The sequence below is a fragment of the Stigmatopora nigra genome, chromosome 19, assembly GCF_051989575.1.
Source record: "Stigmatopora nigra isolate UIUO_SnigA chromosome 19, RoL_Snig_1.1, whole genome shotgun sequence".
NCBI classification, from domain to species: Eukaryota; Metazoa; Chordata; class Actinopteri; order Syngnathiformes; family Syngnathidae; genus Stigmatopora; species Stigmatopora nigra.
Genome location: NC_135526.1, coordinates 5,133,079 through 5,145,397, shown reverse-complemented (window position 1 = coordinate 5,145,397; position 12,319 = coordinate 5,133,079). Strand labels below are relative to the sequence as shown.

General features: G+C 37.5%; 2 protein-coding genes across 4 annotated transcripts; one reads left to right on the top strand and one right to left on the bottom strand.

Moving 5' to 3' along the window:
* Window positions 1-5,383: 5,383 nt before the first annotated feature.
* On the top strand, window positions 5,384-8,051 carry cldn7b (claudin 7b). 2 transcript variants are annotated; one of them, XM_077741023.1, is made up of 4 exons: window positions 5,387-5,874; window positions 6,786-6,950; window positions 7,062-7,146; window positions 7,234-8,051. In XM_077741023.1, the coding sequence occupies exons 1-4, from the start codon at window positions 5,652-5,654 to the stop codon at window positions 7,385-7,387; spliced, it is 627 nt and encodes a 208-aa protein (XP_077597149.1). In that variant the 5' UTR covers window positions 5,387-5,651; the 3' UTR covers window positions 7,388-8,051. The 2 variants fall into 2 exon arrangements, with proteins under 2 accessions (XP_077597148.1, XP_077597149.1); XM_077741022.1 differs by having other exon boundaries at window positions 5,384-5,874; window positions 6,786-7,146.
* Window positions 8,052-8,706: 655 nt separating this feature from the next.
* Window positions 8,707-11,656, bottom strand: npm1a (nucleophosmin 1a). Of its 2 annotated transcripts, none has more exons than XM_077741426.1 (11): window positions 11,447-11,656; window positions 10,600-10,679; window positions 10,384-10,503; window positions 10,114-10,207; window positions 9,888-10,012; window positions 9,745-9,773; window positions 9,613-9,658; window positions 9,467-9,532; window positions 9,293-9,376; window positions 9,149-9,223; window positions 8,707-9,069 (listed from the first exon to the last, which is right to left on the bottom strand). In XM_077741426.1, exons 1-11 carry the CDS (start codon window positions 11,493-11,495, stop codon window positions 9,016-9,018), a joined length of 822 nt encoding a protein of 273 aa, XP_077597552.1. In that variant the 5' UTR covers window positions 11,496-11,656; the 3' UTR covers window positions 8,707-9,015. The 2 variants fall into 2 exon arrangements, with proteins under 2 accessions (XP_077597552.1, XP_077597551.1); XM_077741425.1 differs by having other exon boundaries at window positions 9,467-9,535; window positions 11,447-11,654.
* Window positions 11,657-12,319: the final 663 nt, after the last annotated feature.

Genomic DNA, 12,319 nt, shown 5'->3' with positions numbered 1-12,319 from the left:
CTTTATCAAATCACCTTGGAAGAATCACCCTGAAAAAATGTGGCCGTTTGAGGGGGATGTCTTGATGTGGCTTTGCCCTAACCCTAGCGTGTACGTCTTTTGACTCCTTTGGATACACTTTATCTGTGTATGGGAAAGCAATACTGCAGATAACCTTAACCGTGTCATTCAGAAAGAACACAATGTGGTCTTCACAGCAATAGTAGCCATTTTTTTTTCAACTGTTTACCCATGAGTCACGCAAAAGGTGACTTTGTTGCCATTTTTAATACCATCAACACCATTTTAAAACAATATGCAATAGTTGTGTCAATCTGGAATTCTTAAGTTGGACAGTCATTCATGTAAGCTACCTAGTAACAAAAAAAAAACATAATTCTGACAATGTTTCATCATGTGATCAGATACCACCAGCAAAAAGATGGCAACACTCTAACCACCAAATATATATACTATAAAAAAAAAATTATATATATATTTGTGCTTGTACCACCAAAACCTAAGAAGGGTTTAATAAGGGTTAATTCAAAGTGGCCTCTATGTTTGCATTTGTTTTTTTTAGTTCATTTTGCACTAATCACCTTATTAATGAAATGGCAATACATGTTTGTGACTTTTGTGGCAAAAGATGTTATATAGTCAAAACTAAAATATGTAAAATATCTTATATATATATATGTTTGGAGACAGGACTGTAAAAGGGGTTAAGAATGTTTTTATGTGTAATAGCCCTAATGGATTTTGTTGTGATAAAAGGCATGTGGTGGAATGGCACGAAAAAAAAAGAATGTAGCAAGAAGCCTAAAAAAAAAAAAAGTGACTGATGCAAAGTTGTTTGGAAAGATGGAAGCCGTGTGGATTCTTGGGAAATCCTGCTAAGGAATGTTTTAGGAAGATGTATGCAGGGAAGTATTTGGTATGCAAAAAAAATGATGGCAACCAGTACGTTTTATGACAGGGAGATTATGGATGAAAAGACTTGAAACGCGCTACATATATTTATTTACAAAGACCAAAATTTCTGTGGAATTCGAGCAGAAAATCTATCCCCAAAAGTTGTCATATATTCATATACAAGAAGAAAAGGCCATACTGTGTAGCATCAGATCAAAACCACTAAAGGAGTCCACATAGTTACTTTTATAAATGTATTTATTTTAAACTGTCACGACGACAAGAAAAGGCACATTTTCTATTTATAAAGCTCAGACATTCATTCATGAATCCTTTTTACGAAGCACTTAGTGGCCCCCATGTTGAAGAATGCCTTTGCAAGTTGTCAAGATAGCAACATAATACGTAGACAGGAGGGAAAAGAATGTGAAATTAAACTAAGACTGATGTTGAATGTGAAATAAACGAAAAGCTATTTTTCCGATTAAGGAAGAGAAAAAAAAGTGAAGAGTAAGTTCTAAGAATGTGCAACAGGATGGGAAATGTTCAAATAGCGGTAAAGTATGTTTGTATGCCACTGAGAAAGACTTTGTTAAAACAAGACAGTGCAAAAAAAGAGAAGAAAGGGCATCTGAAACTTTGATCGATAGACTCAATGAAACACAAACAAGAGATCCGTGATAGTTGCAACAACAAAAAAAATACTTGAAGGTCTGGCAGAGACAGCAAAATCCATTAGTTCAAGAACAACTCAGAGGCCAGGTGTGTAGAAAGCAGATTTTTTTAGGGTCTATTTGTTTCTGCAGACCAATTAAAATCATGTTCCTGACTAACAATTTCATCAAAAAAAAAAAAAAAAACAGCCTAAGCAGAGAGACACTCTTTTGGAATGTATAAATTGAGGCTAGATGCTTCAAAACAAACCACCCCCACAACTTGGATCCCTTGTAGTATAGCACAATTGACTATTCAAGCTCTGGCTTGCAACATCTAAACATGAATTTACCCCCCAATGGAGCATTGATAATGAATATTCATATGATATATGAGTGGCAAAAAGGGACAAGTAAGTAGTAGGAAATGCAAATCACCACTAACATTTAGCTTTTTTGACAAAAAAATGATGTTTGAGCCCCTTCAGTATGTTATTTTCCCTGCAATTGATCTGCAGACTGCAGCACTATAACTCACCAAAACATGCAAGTATGGCTGATTTGATAGTTTATTTCACTGGCGCCAGTACTACACAATAAACATCACTGCAGTAGCTGTGTATACTGCCAATTTGAAAAGGGGAAAAAAATAACTATCATTTTCCAATGCAGTTTTCTGATCCCTCCAATGGCAAAATAACATTAATGGGGTTTTTTTTCATGCTTTTAACAGTGTTAGCAGTCAGTATGTCGATTAATAATTTAATGTCTATAAATTAACTGACAATTTTAGAAAGAATACATTTTAAAAAAGGTTCCCTTTCACCATTTTGACATTATTATTCATGTGGAATTCTAATTCTATTCACTCCAATGAAAAATATACTGCAGTATGAGCATAGATTATGATCAATGATAGGAAAAATTACATCATTCATATCTTGAAACCACACCGTTTTAATAAACACTGTCCATTACTCTCATTTGAACTTGTTTCTGACAAATAATGGAGAAAGTCAAAGTGGTTTTGCAAGCTATGTCGGTTGGAGTGTGCTCAGATATTAAACGTGATTTATGCCGTGTCATTTATACATTTAGTGTACTTTACGATATGAGCAGTGTACTACAGCCAAGTCTATTTTGATAGTACATCCACGCCGCTGAATAAATGTTCCCTGTTTTTGATTTATATCAATTGATTTTCCAATGCAACATCTTCTAACAAAACATCGGGTTCTTCCTCTCGGAGTCCTATCTCGTGGTGGTCTGTTTTTGTCTTCAGTTTGCAATAATGTGCACCCCCCCCCCCCTTTTAGTGTGACCTTCTGCCCTACTGAATCTCACTGTGTGACTAAGTTCTATTTGTGAAAGATGTGCTCAAGGGGGAAAACAGAGAGAAGAAAAATGACCAAAGCTTATTGTGTCCTGTCAAAATCCAAGGATGACCTTTTTTGGGGGGGGCTCAGAGTTGTTTGTGGTCACGCACGTCTTCCAAAAAAAAAAAGTTTGCTTAAACTACCCTCACTTATATCCTTAATCCCACTCAAACTTTTGGGGACTCTGGGTATCTGAGCCTCAAGCCAATCCTATGGTCTTCCAAAAAAAAGAAGAAAAAGCAAACTAATAAAAAGCCATAAAAAAAACATGGGCATTGACACGGACTTGGACAAACGATGGACTCCAAAAGAACTTAAAAAAAAAAGGAAATTTGGGGAAAAAAACAGGGGTTGAAGACTGGCTTTTAAAAAGAAGACAAAAGAAATACATATGAGGAACAAAAAGCTCCACATGAATGAAAACCAGCAATGTGCAGCAGGAACATTTTACCTCTTTATATTCAATAATGTGAAAATTCAACAAGGGGAGCTAACCACGATGGATTTGGCAATCTTCAGTCTGCAATAATAATTCTAGTATTAAGTGTGAAGAATGGCAAATGTGTGTTGGATTATTTATTTTTTGGCTCTCTTTCGGTTAAGAAAAAAACCCTCGGTTTACCCTCAACCTGATGTTCCATCAAACCTGTGTATATATTTCTACAACTCTTGATTGAATTGAAGCAAGATGTGTTATTCTGGAATATTATTCAATAAAACAGCATATATTTGTATGGTTGTAAGCCGTGCTTTTGGTGTTTGGTCAATATTTTTTCTTTGTCTGTTTCACAAACACAAATGTACACATGGACAAACATATGTGAAGACAATGAAGGCAAGTAAGTATCACATTTATCCAGATCAGTAATGTTTAACAATGTTAAAATTGTGTCTAAATTCATTCTTTAATTACACAGATGTCAAATGTGCATGAAGAAAAGTGTCTTACCGTTCTAGTTTGCAATTCTCAGGCTTACCTGTAACTGCAAGGGCTCGATCTAATTACTGGAAAGGAGTTCATCACAGCTGATTTTGTGACGTGCCTAGGTAAAACTTAACGGAGATATCAGCCATTTTGAGTTGACTTTTTGACTGCATTGGGCGACTACTGCCACTTGGTGGAAGAAAAGTCATCTCCAACTGATGTGGAGCATATACTGAATGAACAATGTGTGTTTCTTGCAAAATGTTTGTGGAGAATGTCAAACAGCACACCTGGGGAGGCGGGGTCTATGTAGGGGAGGGGTCTGTAACATGACCTCACCTGTAACCATGCATGGGAAAATCGCCATGACTAATTGGTTGAATTTTCCATTATAAAAACGTTTATAGGCATCCAAATCAATGCCAAAAATGGTCAATTTGACAAAAATAAGTGAGTTTAGCCCACTAATATGGAAAGAAATGTCAACACTTTGCTCTGCGTTATGCATATAATTTTGAATTAACCTAAAATGCATGAATGTTTACTGAACTTTTCCAACCAAATGTTGCACATGTCATTTTCAATTGAGCAAATATAGTACAGCGTGAAATTAAAGTATGGATGTAAACCACATTGAAAGGAAAAACATGAAACACAAATCTCTGCCATCAAAATATTAATCTGTATGATCAATTGAGATGTCAAGTGCCTTTGTAAAGAGGCAGGATTAACCCAGAATAAATCAGATGGATGAAAAGATGCAATTACAACTGTAGTTCACAGACCAGCAGTCAATTAGACATGACAATGTCAGAAGGATTCCCATGCTTAATGGATGGCTTTTGTAGCTCAGATTAGGATAATGAATTTACAAGTTATATTCATGATCAAAATTAGCAGCATTAGATGCAGGAGATTGCTGGGCATGTATAATTCCAAATTTATTTGAAACGATGCATCATTATTTTTATGACTCTGATACACTCATAGTTTCATATTGTCTTTTGTTTAGTGTATGAGTCATCAACTCGTGCTGAATTTGTCAGAGGATAATGTTAAGTCATAATAACAAATGTTTGCTTCATACAGAAACTTTGCACTTGTGTTATTGTATTTGTTTGTGTTCAAGATTAGGCAAGAATAGGGAAGAATAGTCGTTAGTTGTGTGGTCTTGATGCTATAAAACACAGTTTGTAAGAAAGTAATGTTTTTCTGGTGAAATTTCACGAAAGTTTTGTGTCCTTTAATACCTAACGACGCTTTTTACCTTCAGTCTATTGTTAAATCCAATAATTTAGATGGAAAGAAAACGTCATGGTAAAGAAATTCCTCCAAAATGACGTTTTTTACTGTAGTATTTTGCTGCATTATCGGGAAATTGTGACGTCATGAAACTTAAGGCGTTTCTACGAGCGACGCGCGCGTCGAAACTGCGCGTCTGTAGAGGCCACGCCCACACGCGCGTCGAAACTGCGCGTCTGTAGAGGCCGCGCCCACGCGCAGTTGAAACCATCTAAAACGCTCGACATCGTTATCCCCTCCCCCAATTTAAGGTGCGGTGCGGCAGATCAACAGGTGCGCATAGTGTAATCATCGACCGACAGACGCCATTACAAACTTTTCTATTTACTTATACACAGACAGAGAGCGATCGGATTTGTCTGCAACCTAATTCGACAGCAATACAAATCAAACGCTCTATTTTAAACTAGAGTTTAGATCACTAAGGCGGATTTTGAGCAAGTGGGCGGCGTTTCTCATTTTTTGAAACAAGAAAGAAAGAGAGAAAGAAAGAAAAGGAAAATGGCCAACTCCGGTTTGCAGATGTTGGGATTCGTCCTGTCGCTTGTGGGTTTAATTGGCTTAATCGTGGGTACGATTTTACCACAGTGGAAGATGTCGGCTTATGTCGGGGACAACATTATTACAGCGGTGGCCATGTATGAAGGCCTTTGGATGTCTTGTGCTTTCCAAAGCACAGGCCAAATCCAATGTAAGGTCTACGACTCCATTCTTCAACTCAACAGTAAGTCACTTTTTCAATTATTATGATCATACTTGTATTTGGGCTCTTTTTACCCCCCAGGCATTAAAATGTCCACTTTTATTATTGGATTTCTTAGTAAACTATTATCAGGGGACATACTATTTAAACCAGATCATGCTAGTCATAGAAACCAATGTAAGCCAATGAAGCAAACCTGTAATGTAAGCAAATCCACCGTTATACTCTTATGTGTATTTCAAAAGTAGACTTGCTGCTTGGACTAACCGGTTTAGTCACTTATTGACTGACTCCTCTTACCAACCAAGAGCGGGAATGTCGTTAAATAAAAGCTAGTACTTTTGTGGGGGGGAAAAACTGTTGATCCAAGTCATTTTAAAGGAAGTAGTAGCTACAAAGAAGAACACACTGCAATGATGTGTGTTTTATTAGCTGTCTTTTATGGTAGCCGTTGGGTTAAACATAATACTCTTCCAACTTGGCCTGACATATTTCCACTATCTTCAATAAATATTGATCGAGAAAAGCTCCAAAGCAAAAAATCAAAGTGACTCAATCGAGGCTTGTTCAAAAATAGAGATGAATTTATTGGGTGGAATGCACAAAGGGTGTCTTTGTTTGCGAATGGAGGTCGCAACCCTTAGACGTTAACCTGTAGCCAGCATGTGAAATTAGGAGTGCCCTCTACCGTGCAACCTGAAACCTGGTCAGACCTGTTTTGAGTTGTGCATACTGTCACACTCGCATGCTTGAGACAGCCAAGCAACAATATGTTCTCTCCAAGTCCATCCAAGATGAGTTTAGTTTTTGTACTATAATTTGGGAATGGTCATCAAGGGGTCTTTTGTTTAACTGGCAACCTTCAATGGAGAATTATGTACTCGTGACAATTGTAAATACCTGACGGACGCTGTCTTTTTTTTTCCATTCAGGTGCCCTCCAAGCGACACGGGCCCTCATGATCGTGAGCATTATCGTCACGGTGGCGGGCTTGGGCGTGGCCTGCATGGGGATGAAGTGCACCAACTGTGGCAGTGATGATAAAACACGCAAGTCTCGCATCGCCATGGCGGGGGGCATCATCCTTCTGATTGGTGGTAAGGAGGAACATCCGGACATGCCCGTGACGGGAGGCTTGGTCACCGGTCAAATGTACTTGGATATTAAACCATACTGTATAAATATTTATTGTTTTTGCTTACCCATAGCTTTGTGCGGCATCGTGGCCTGCTCTTGGTACGCCCATGACATAATCCGAGCCTTTTACAACCCTTTCACTCCAGTCAATACCAAGTAAGTACCTGGAAATGCATCATTTTTGGGTGGGGATTTCATGTTTTTGCACTGTAGCTTCACCTGTAATGTTTCTTTTTTCCCAAGGTATGAATTTGGGTCTGCTGTCTTTATTGCCTGGGCTGGAGCCTTCCTAGTTGTCATCGGGGGTGCCATGCTGGCAGCTTCTTGCCCAAGGGGGAAACCTTCACCAAAGTATCCCATCTCTAGACCACCAAGCAGCACCAAAGAATACGTCTGAGCAGGTCAGGCACGAAAGACGACGGCTTTAAAACCCTTTTATTTTCGGTAGAATTGACCTCCGAGGATTTAAAAACGCATTCCGTACACGTCTTTTCAAGGCATGTTACTGCAACATTTTAACAAACAGTAAAGTTACATAGTCAAGATAGCAAAGTACATTTGTATTGGCCACTATTTTTACATGAAAGTTAATAACCCCCATTGTTTTTTAATTGGATGATCTTAAAGAATGGACATGTTACACTGGACATTACAATGTTTAGCGTTCGTGAGAGGAATATAAAAGCACTGGACTAAGAAACGGCATTCTCGCAACTTTAGGGCTCAATGCTCACAAGTTAATCATTTGGCAACTGGGAAGTAACATTACATATTTCCATTCCCTGTGCCTTTTTTTTTAATTTATACGAACAGGACGTGATTTATTACCATGGCAAACTGCTTTAATCAAGTGCCAGAGTGAAGTGATTAATGTATGATATTGATTTATTCCAACAAGATTGCTATTGTTCTATTTTGCAGTAATAAGACTTGTGAGATAAAGCCTGAATATGTCTAAGTTTGTGTACTCCGGTTTTTAGTCTTGGATGTTGCACTTTGTCATTTATTTTTTAAATTTGTAATAGTTTTTTTTATATATAAAGTGACATTTTCAAATGCAACTATGCTTTCCGTTCTTTGGCATTTAAGGAGTACTTGGGCTGTTAAGGAAATATTCGAGCCATGAAATAGATACAAAACCTAGATAAATTTGGATGCATATTTGTTGGAATGCATTTTTGAATTGTTTTTCTTTACTAGAGACAGGAATTACCTAAAGGTAAGTCAACATAACTTTAAAACTGATAATTTGGAGAGCCAGAATTCCAATTATGTAAAAGTCAAGTTGTATTGGTGAAGTATTCAAGCAATGTCCAAACAAACCATGGTAGTACAAGAATGAATGTAAACATTCTAGATAAAGCAAAGCTACTTAAACAGCACCTGTGCGATTATCTGCAATGTTAAATTTCTTATTGACTAATCTTTAAAGTTTGTTTTTTTAGCAATTCTTCTCGGGGCTGAATTATTTCCAGAGACAAGTCTTTCACATGTACTACACACTACAATACCAAGTATTTACTGCCACCCCATGGCACTTAAAAATAACGGCTGCTATAGTATTGACAAAAATATACAAAGTAACTCTTTCTAGTCAATGTCATGGGGGGTTAAAGTACATGGTTTGATTTAGCATTTATTCTCCCAATTGTCCAATATCTTTCAAACCAAGGAATAACTTTTTCGAAGCGACAAATTTAACTCAAACCCCAAAAATGCAGGTTTACATCTTTATTGAGTACATTACACATACTTTAGCCCGTACACTTCATCTTTAGCTGTCATACCAACTTAAGCATTGCAATAACTGAAACACATGGATATTGACTTAAACTAAGTTAAACGAAAGATCTTTCCTTCAACTTGAAAAACATTGGATAGAAAAACAAAGTTATCCCAAAAAAACTTACATGATCTCTTGTTGGCTTTTACAGACTTACCAAACACAAGGTATACTACACTGATTAGATCAATCAACATTACAGTATTAGGTGTAAAGGAAAGTGTTTTAAAGTTTAAAAAGATTTATTTTTTGGTTTCAGCCTCACTTTGTCTCCACTTCCACAGGTCAGCAACAATCTATAGGACATAATTTAGGGTCATGGCATTGTTCTGTTTTTAAAACAAATTAAACTTATGTAATGTGTGTATTCAATACCTTGGCATCAGCGACTCTAAATGAATGCTTCACATAATTCTCAAACTTCTGCTGGATCTTGGGCAGTGTAACTCCCTGAAAAATGAGTATCATATATTTGTAGATTTATTAACTTGAAAAAATGAGTGGAATTGTAATATATACCTTATTTATTGCCTCTGTCATCTTGGTTTGCATCTCAGGAACGGTCAAAGCTTTTTTAGGTGATTTTCCCTGGGGTGTGTCTCCCTGTACAGAGAAATGTCAAAATCAGATTCCTGGTCTACGGCTATACTGTAAGGCTAAAGTGAAACAGAAAATTGACTCTATAGTAGGTACCTTCTTGGTGGCAGCTGCAGCTTTTGGGCTCTTGCCATTCTGAGTGGGCTTGGCCTTTGATTTGTCCTGCTGAAAATTCAGTTGTGGTCAGATAAATTTTAATCTAATCACACTCACCAAGCCAAAATTTCCAAAATCATCATCACCTTGACAGGGGTTTCTTCCTCTTCATCCATCTCCTCATCAGCACCTCTGTGGAATATTAACATTCATGCATCAAGGAAGGCTTGTTTTAATGTTCTAATTTAAAATGCAAAATAATTTGGTTGAATACATACTCGGCTTTGACTTCCATCTTCATTTTTTTCTGCACAAAAAAAAATAAAAGCAAGTTTTACAGTTGCCCACCACCATTTGCATCCATTGCCGTAGGCGGTGATGAAAAATTATTAACAGCAATTATTTGACGCTGCAAACAAACCTGAGACTTGGATGCGGGGGATGTGGCAGGTCTTTTCTTGGAAGGTTTGACCTCAAGCTCCTCTTCCTCCTCCTCATCATCGGCATCATCCTCATCCTCACTCAACGATGAATCGGATTCCATCACTGATGGGAATTCAGAAGCATTAGCAACACAGCAGGATAACAAGACCTTCTGCAAAGAAAGACTGATGTTTTTTTTGCAAAATGTCCAAAAATACACTTACTGACAAGGTGATGACCGCATAGATAGATCGGACCGGAACCAGTTTTAAGACGGAATGAGACTGGAGGTGTGATGGTGAATCCCCCTAGAGCCACCTGCAAAAAAACATCATGAAGAAAATGTCTATCATTGTGGTCAATTTTCTAGTCTTAAAATATATTGAACCATTATTACACCGTCACTGTAAATGGTTGATTTCATACTTTTGGCTGACAAATTGCCAGTTAAGCAAAAGTATAGTGCTAAAATGGTATTAAAAGCAAACCCTTACAGTTGGCAGTGTGGACGGCTTCAAAGAAACAAGTACAGCTGACACTTTCTCTCCCTCGGCATCTTGTCCTTCCACTTCTACCACGTGCAGCTCATCTTTTGTGGTCGGATCAACACAAGCCTTTATGGGGGGGAACAACAAGCATATTAGAACTTCATATCATCTATTAGTTGACTTGCAATATAGTTTTAAACAAAAAATATGGGCATAATTTACCATTCGTAGATCCAACTGATGCTCAAAGCCATCGTCCTCTGGGTTGAAGACCACTTCCTTTTCGGATTCAAGCACACAACCTATTAAGGACAAAGTTGACATGATGAGTCAATTAAAGAGTTCACACATTTATATCTTTATTCGGTTGACCATGCATTTCCGTGATCAAAGGGAGAGTCGTTTTTAATTGAACTCATGATTGTCGTTACATGCAGTTGTATCGAAATTTAACGTAGTTTACTCGTGCAAAAGGGTCGTTAAGTTTAACTGGATAACCAAAGTGTAATTCGTGGGCAAGTCCACAGGAGGGCGACAATGCAACAACGTGGAAATCTCCACATGGCCCGGCGAAACCCTTATGGACGAGCCTACGACTCAAAATCATCATCTATAGATCGTCATCGGTGTATCCGTGGCGATAAGAAATGGGGATTGATGTGCAAAATCGTGATCGGGAAAATTCTGGAAACTAAAGCACCGTTGATCACCTTTAAAAAATAGCCGTTAAGGACAGTTCTTAAAAAATAAAAACAAATAAACGATTCAAATCTTCGTCACAAAAAGCACAATTGCCGTTTGATTATTGGCCAAAGGCGACGTGGATCTTAAAGATTCTCGTGTAACGAAGGAGGTCGCCATGATTTAGGCCAAACACGTGTGTGGCAGCATGGGGACCGAGTGGAATACACAACTAATTCTAAACGATCGTGTCACATTACTACATTGTTAATTCGCAATACAGCTCAGATACAAGCTAGAGATGGAGGATCTTTTTTTTACTTTGCAAAATATGACACCAGGAGAAAATACGACATCTTTTACGCTTAATTCAATCAAAGTGTCTTACCGTAAAGATAGGACTCTGGAGCCATTTGTCCCTGGTCAAAGCTGTCCATTCTGTGAAAATTAGGGTGAGTGGCCGTACAAAGTACAGGGATCTTAAAAGAAATTGATCAGGGGACGTTCACTTCTGCACGAGTGAGCTAACTGATGACTCAAACGAAGGCACTCTCTCTTTTTTCTTCGTAGTGTCTTTGAGTTCCGCTCTGATTCTTCTTCGTTGGTTTTGGCGGGTTCTGACATTCAAGTGCAACAGTGCCGTTTACTGGACAATGTGACGAGGACAGTTGTTACTACAATGGACAGCTATTAAAAAATATGAATGAAAAATAGTACCAAAATTAGTCCCTGATTACAACTCAAAGTGACAGTTTAAAGTTGACCAAATAGTTTTCAACTAATTATATACCATTAATGGCAATATACATCCAATAAATTGAGTGTGAGAGGAGCTGATCCTGATTACAACTCAAAGTGACAGTTTAAAGTTGACCAAATAGTTTTCAACTAATTATATACCATTAATGGCAATATACATCCAATAAATTGAGTGTGAGAGGAGCTGATGAACATTTAATTGGACATCTAGCACTGTCAATGTCAGTGCAATTAAATGAGAGCCCAGTAAGAGTTAAAAAATAATAATAATAACTGTTTGCATTACAAGAATATATCCTATCAGTTTTGTTGAAAATGATTTGACATGTATAATAGCAATCACAATCAATAATAAATAAATGTCAGAAACAAAATGCACAGTTTATTTGACACTTTATTTAATTTATATGGCTTTGAATGACTGCAATGTTCGAACTGTGATGTTGAAAAAATCCCTTTCAATTCAAGACCCGAGGCTATGACATCCTGCACATATTGTAAA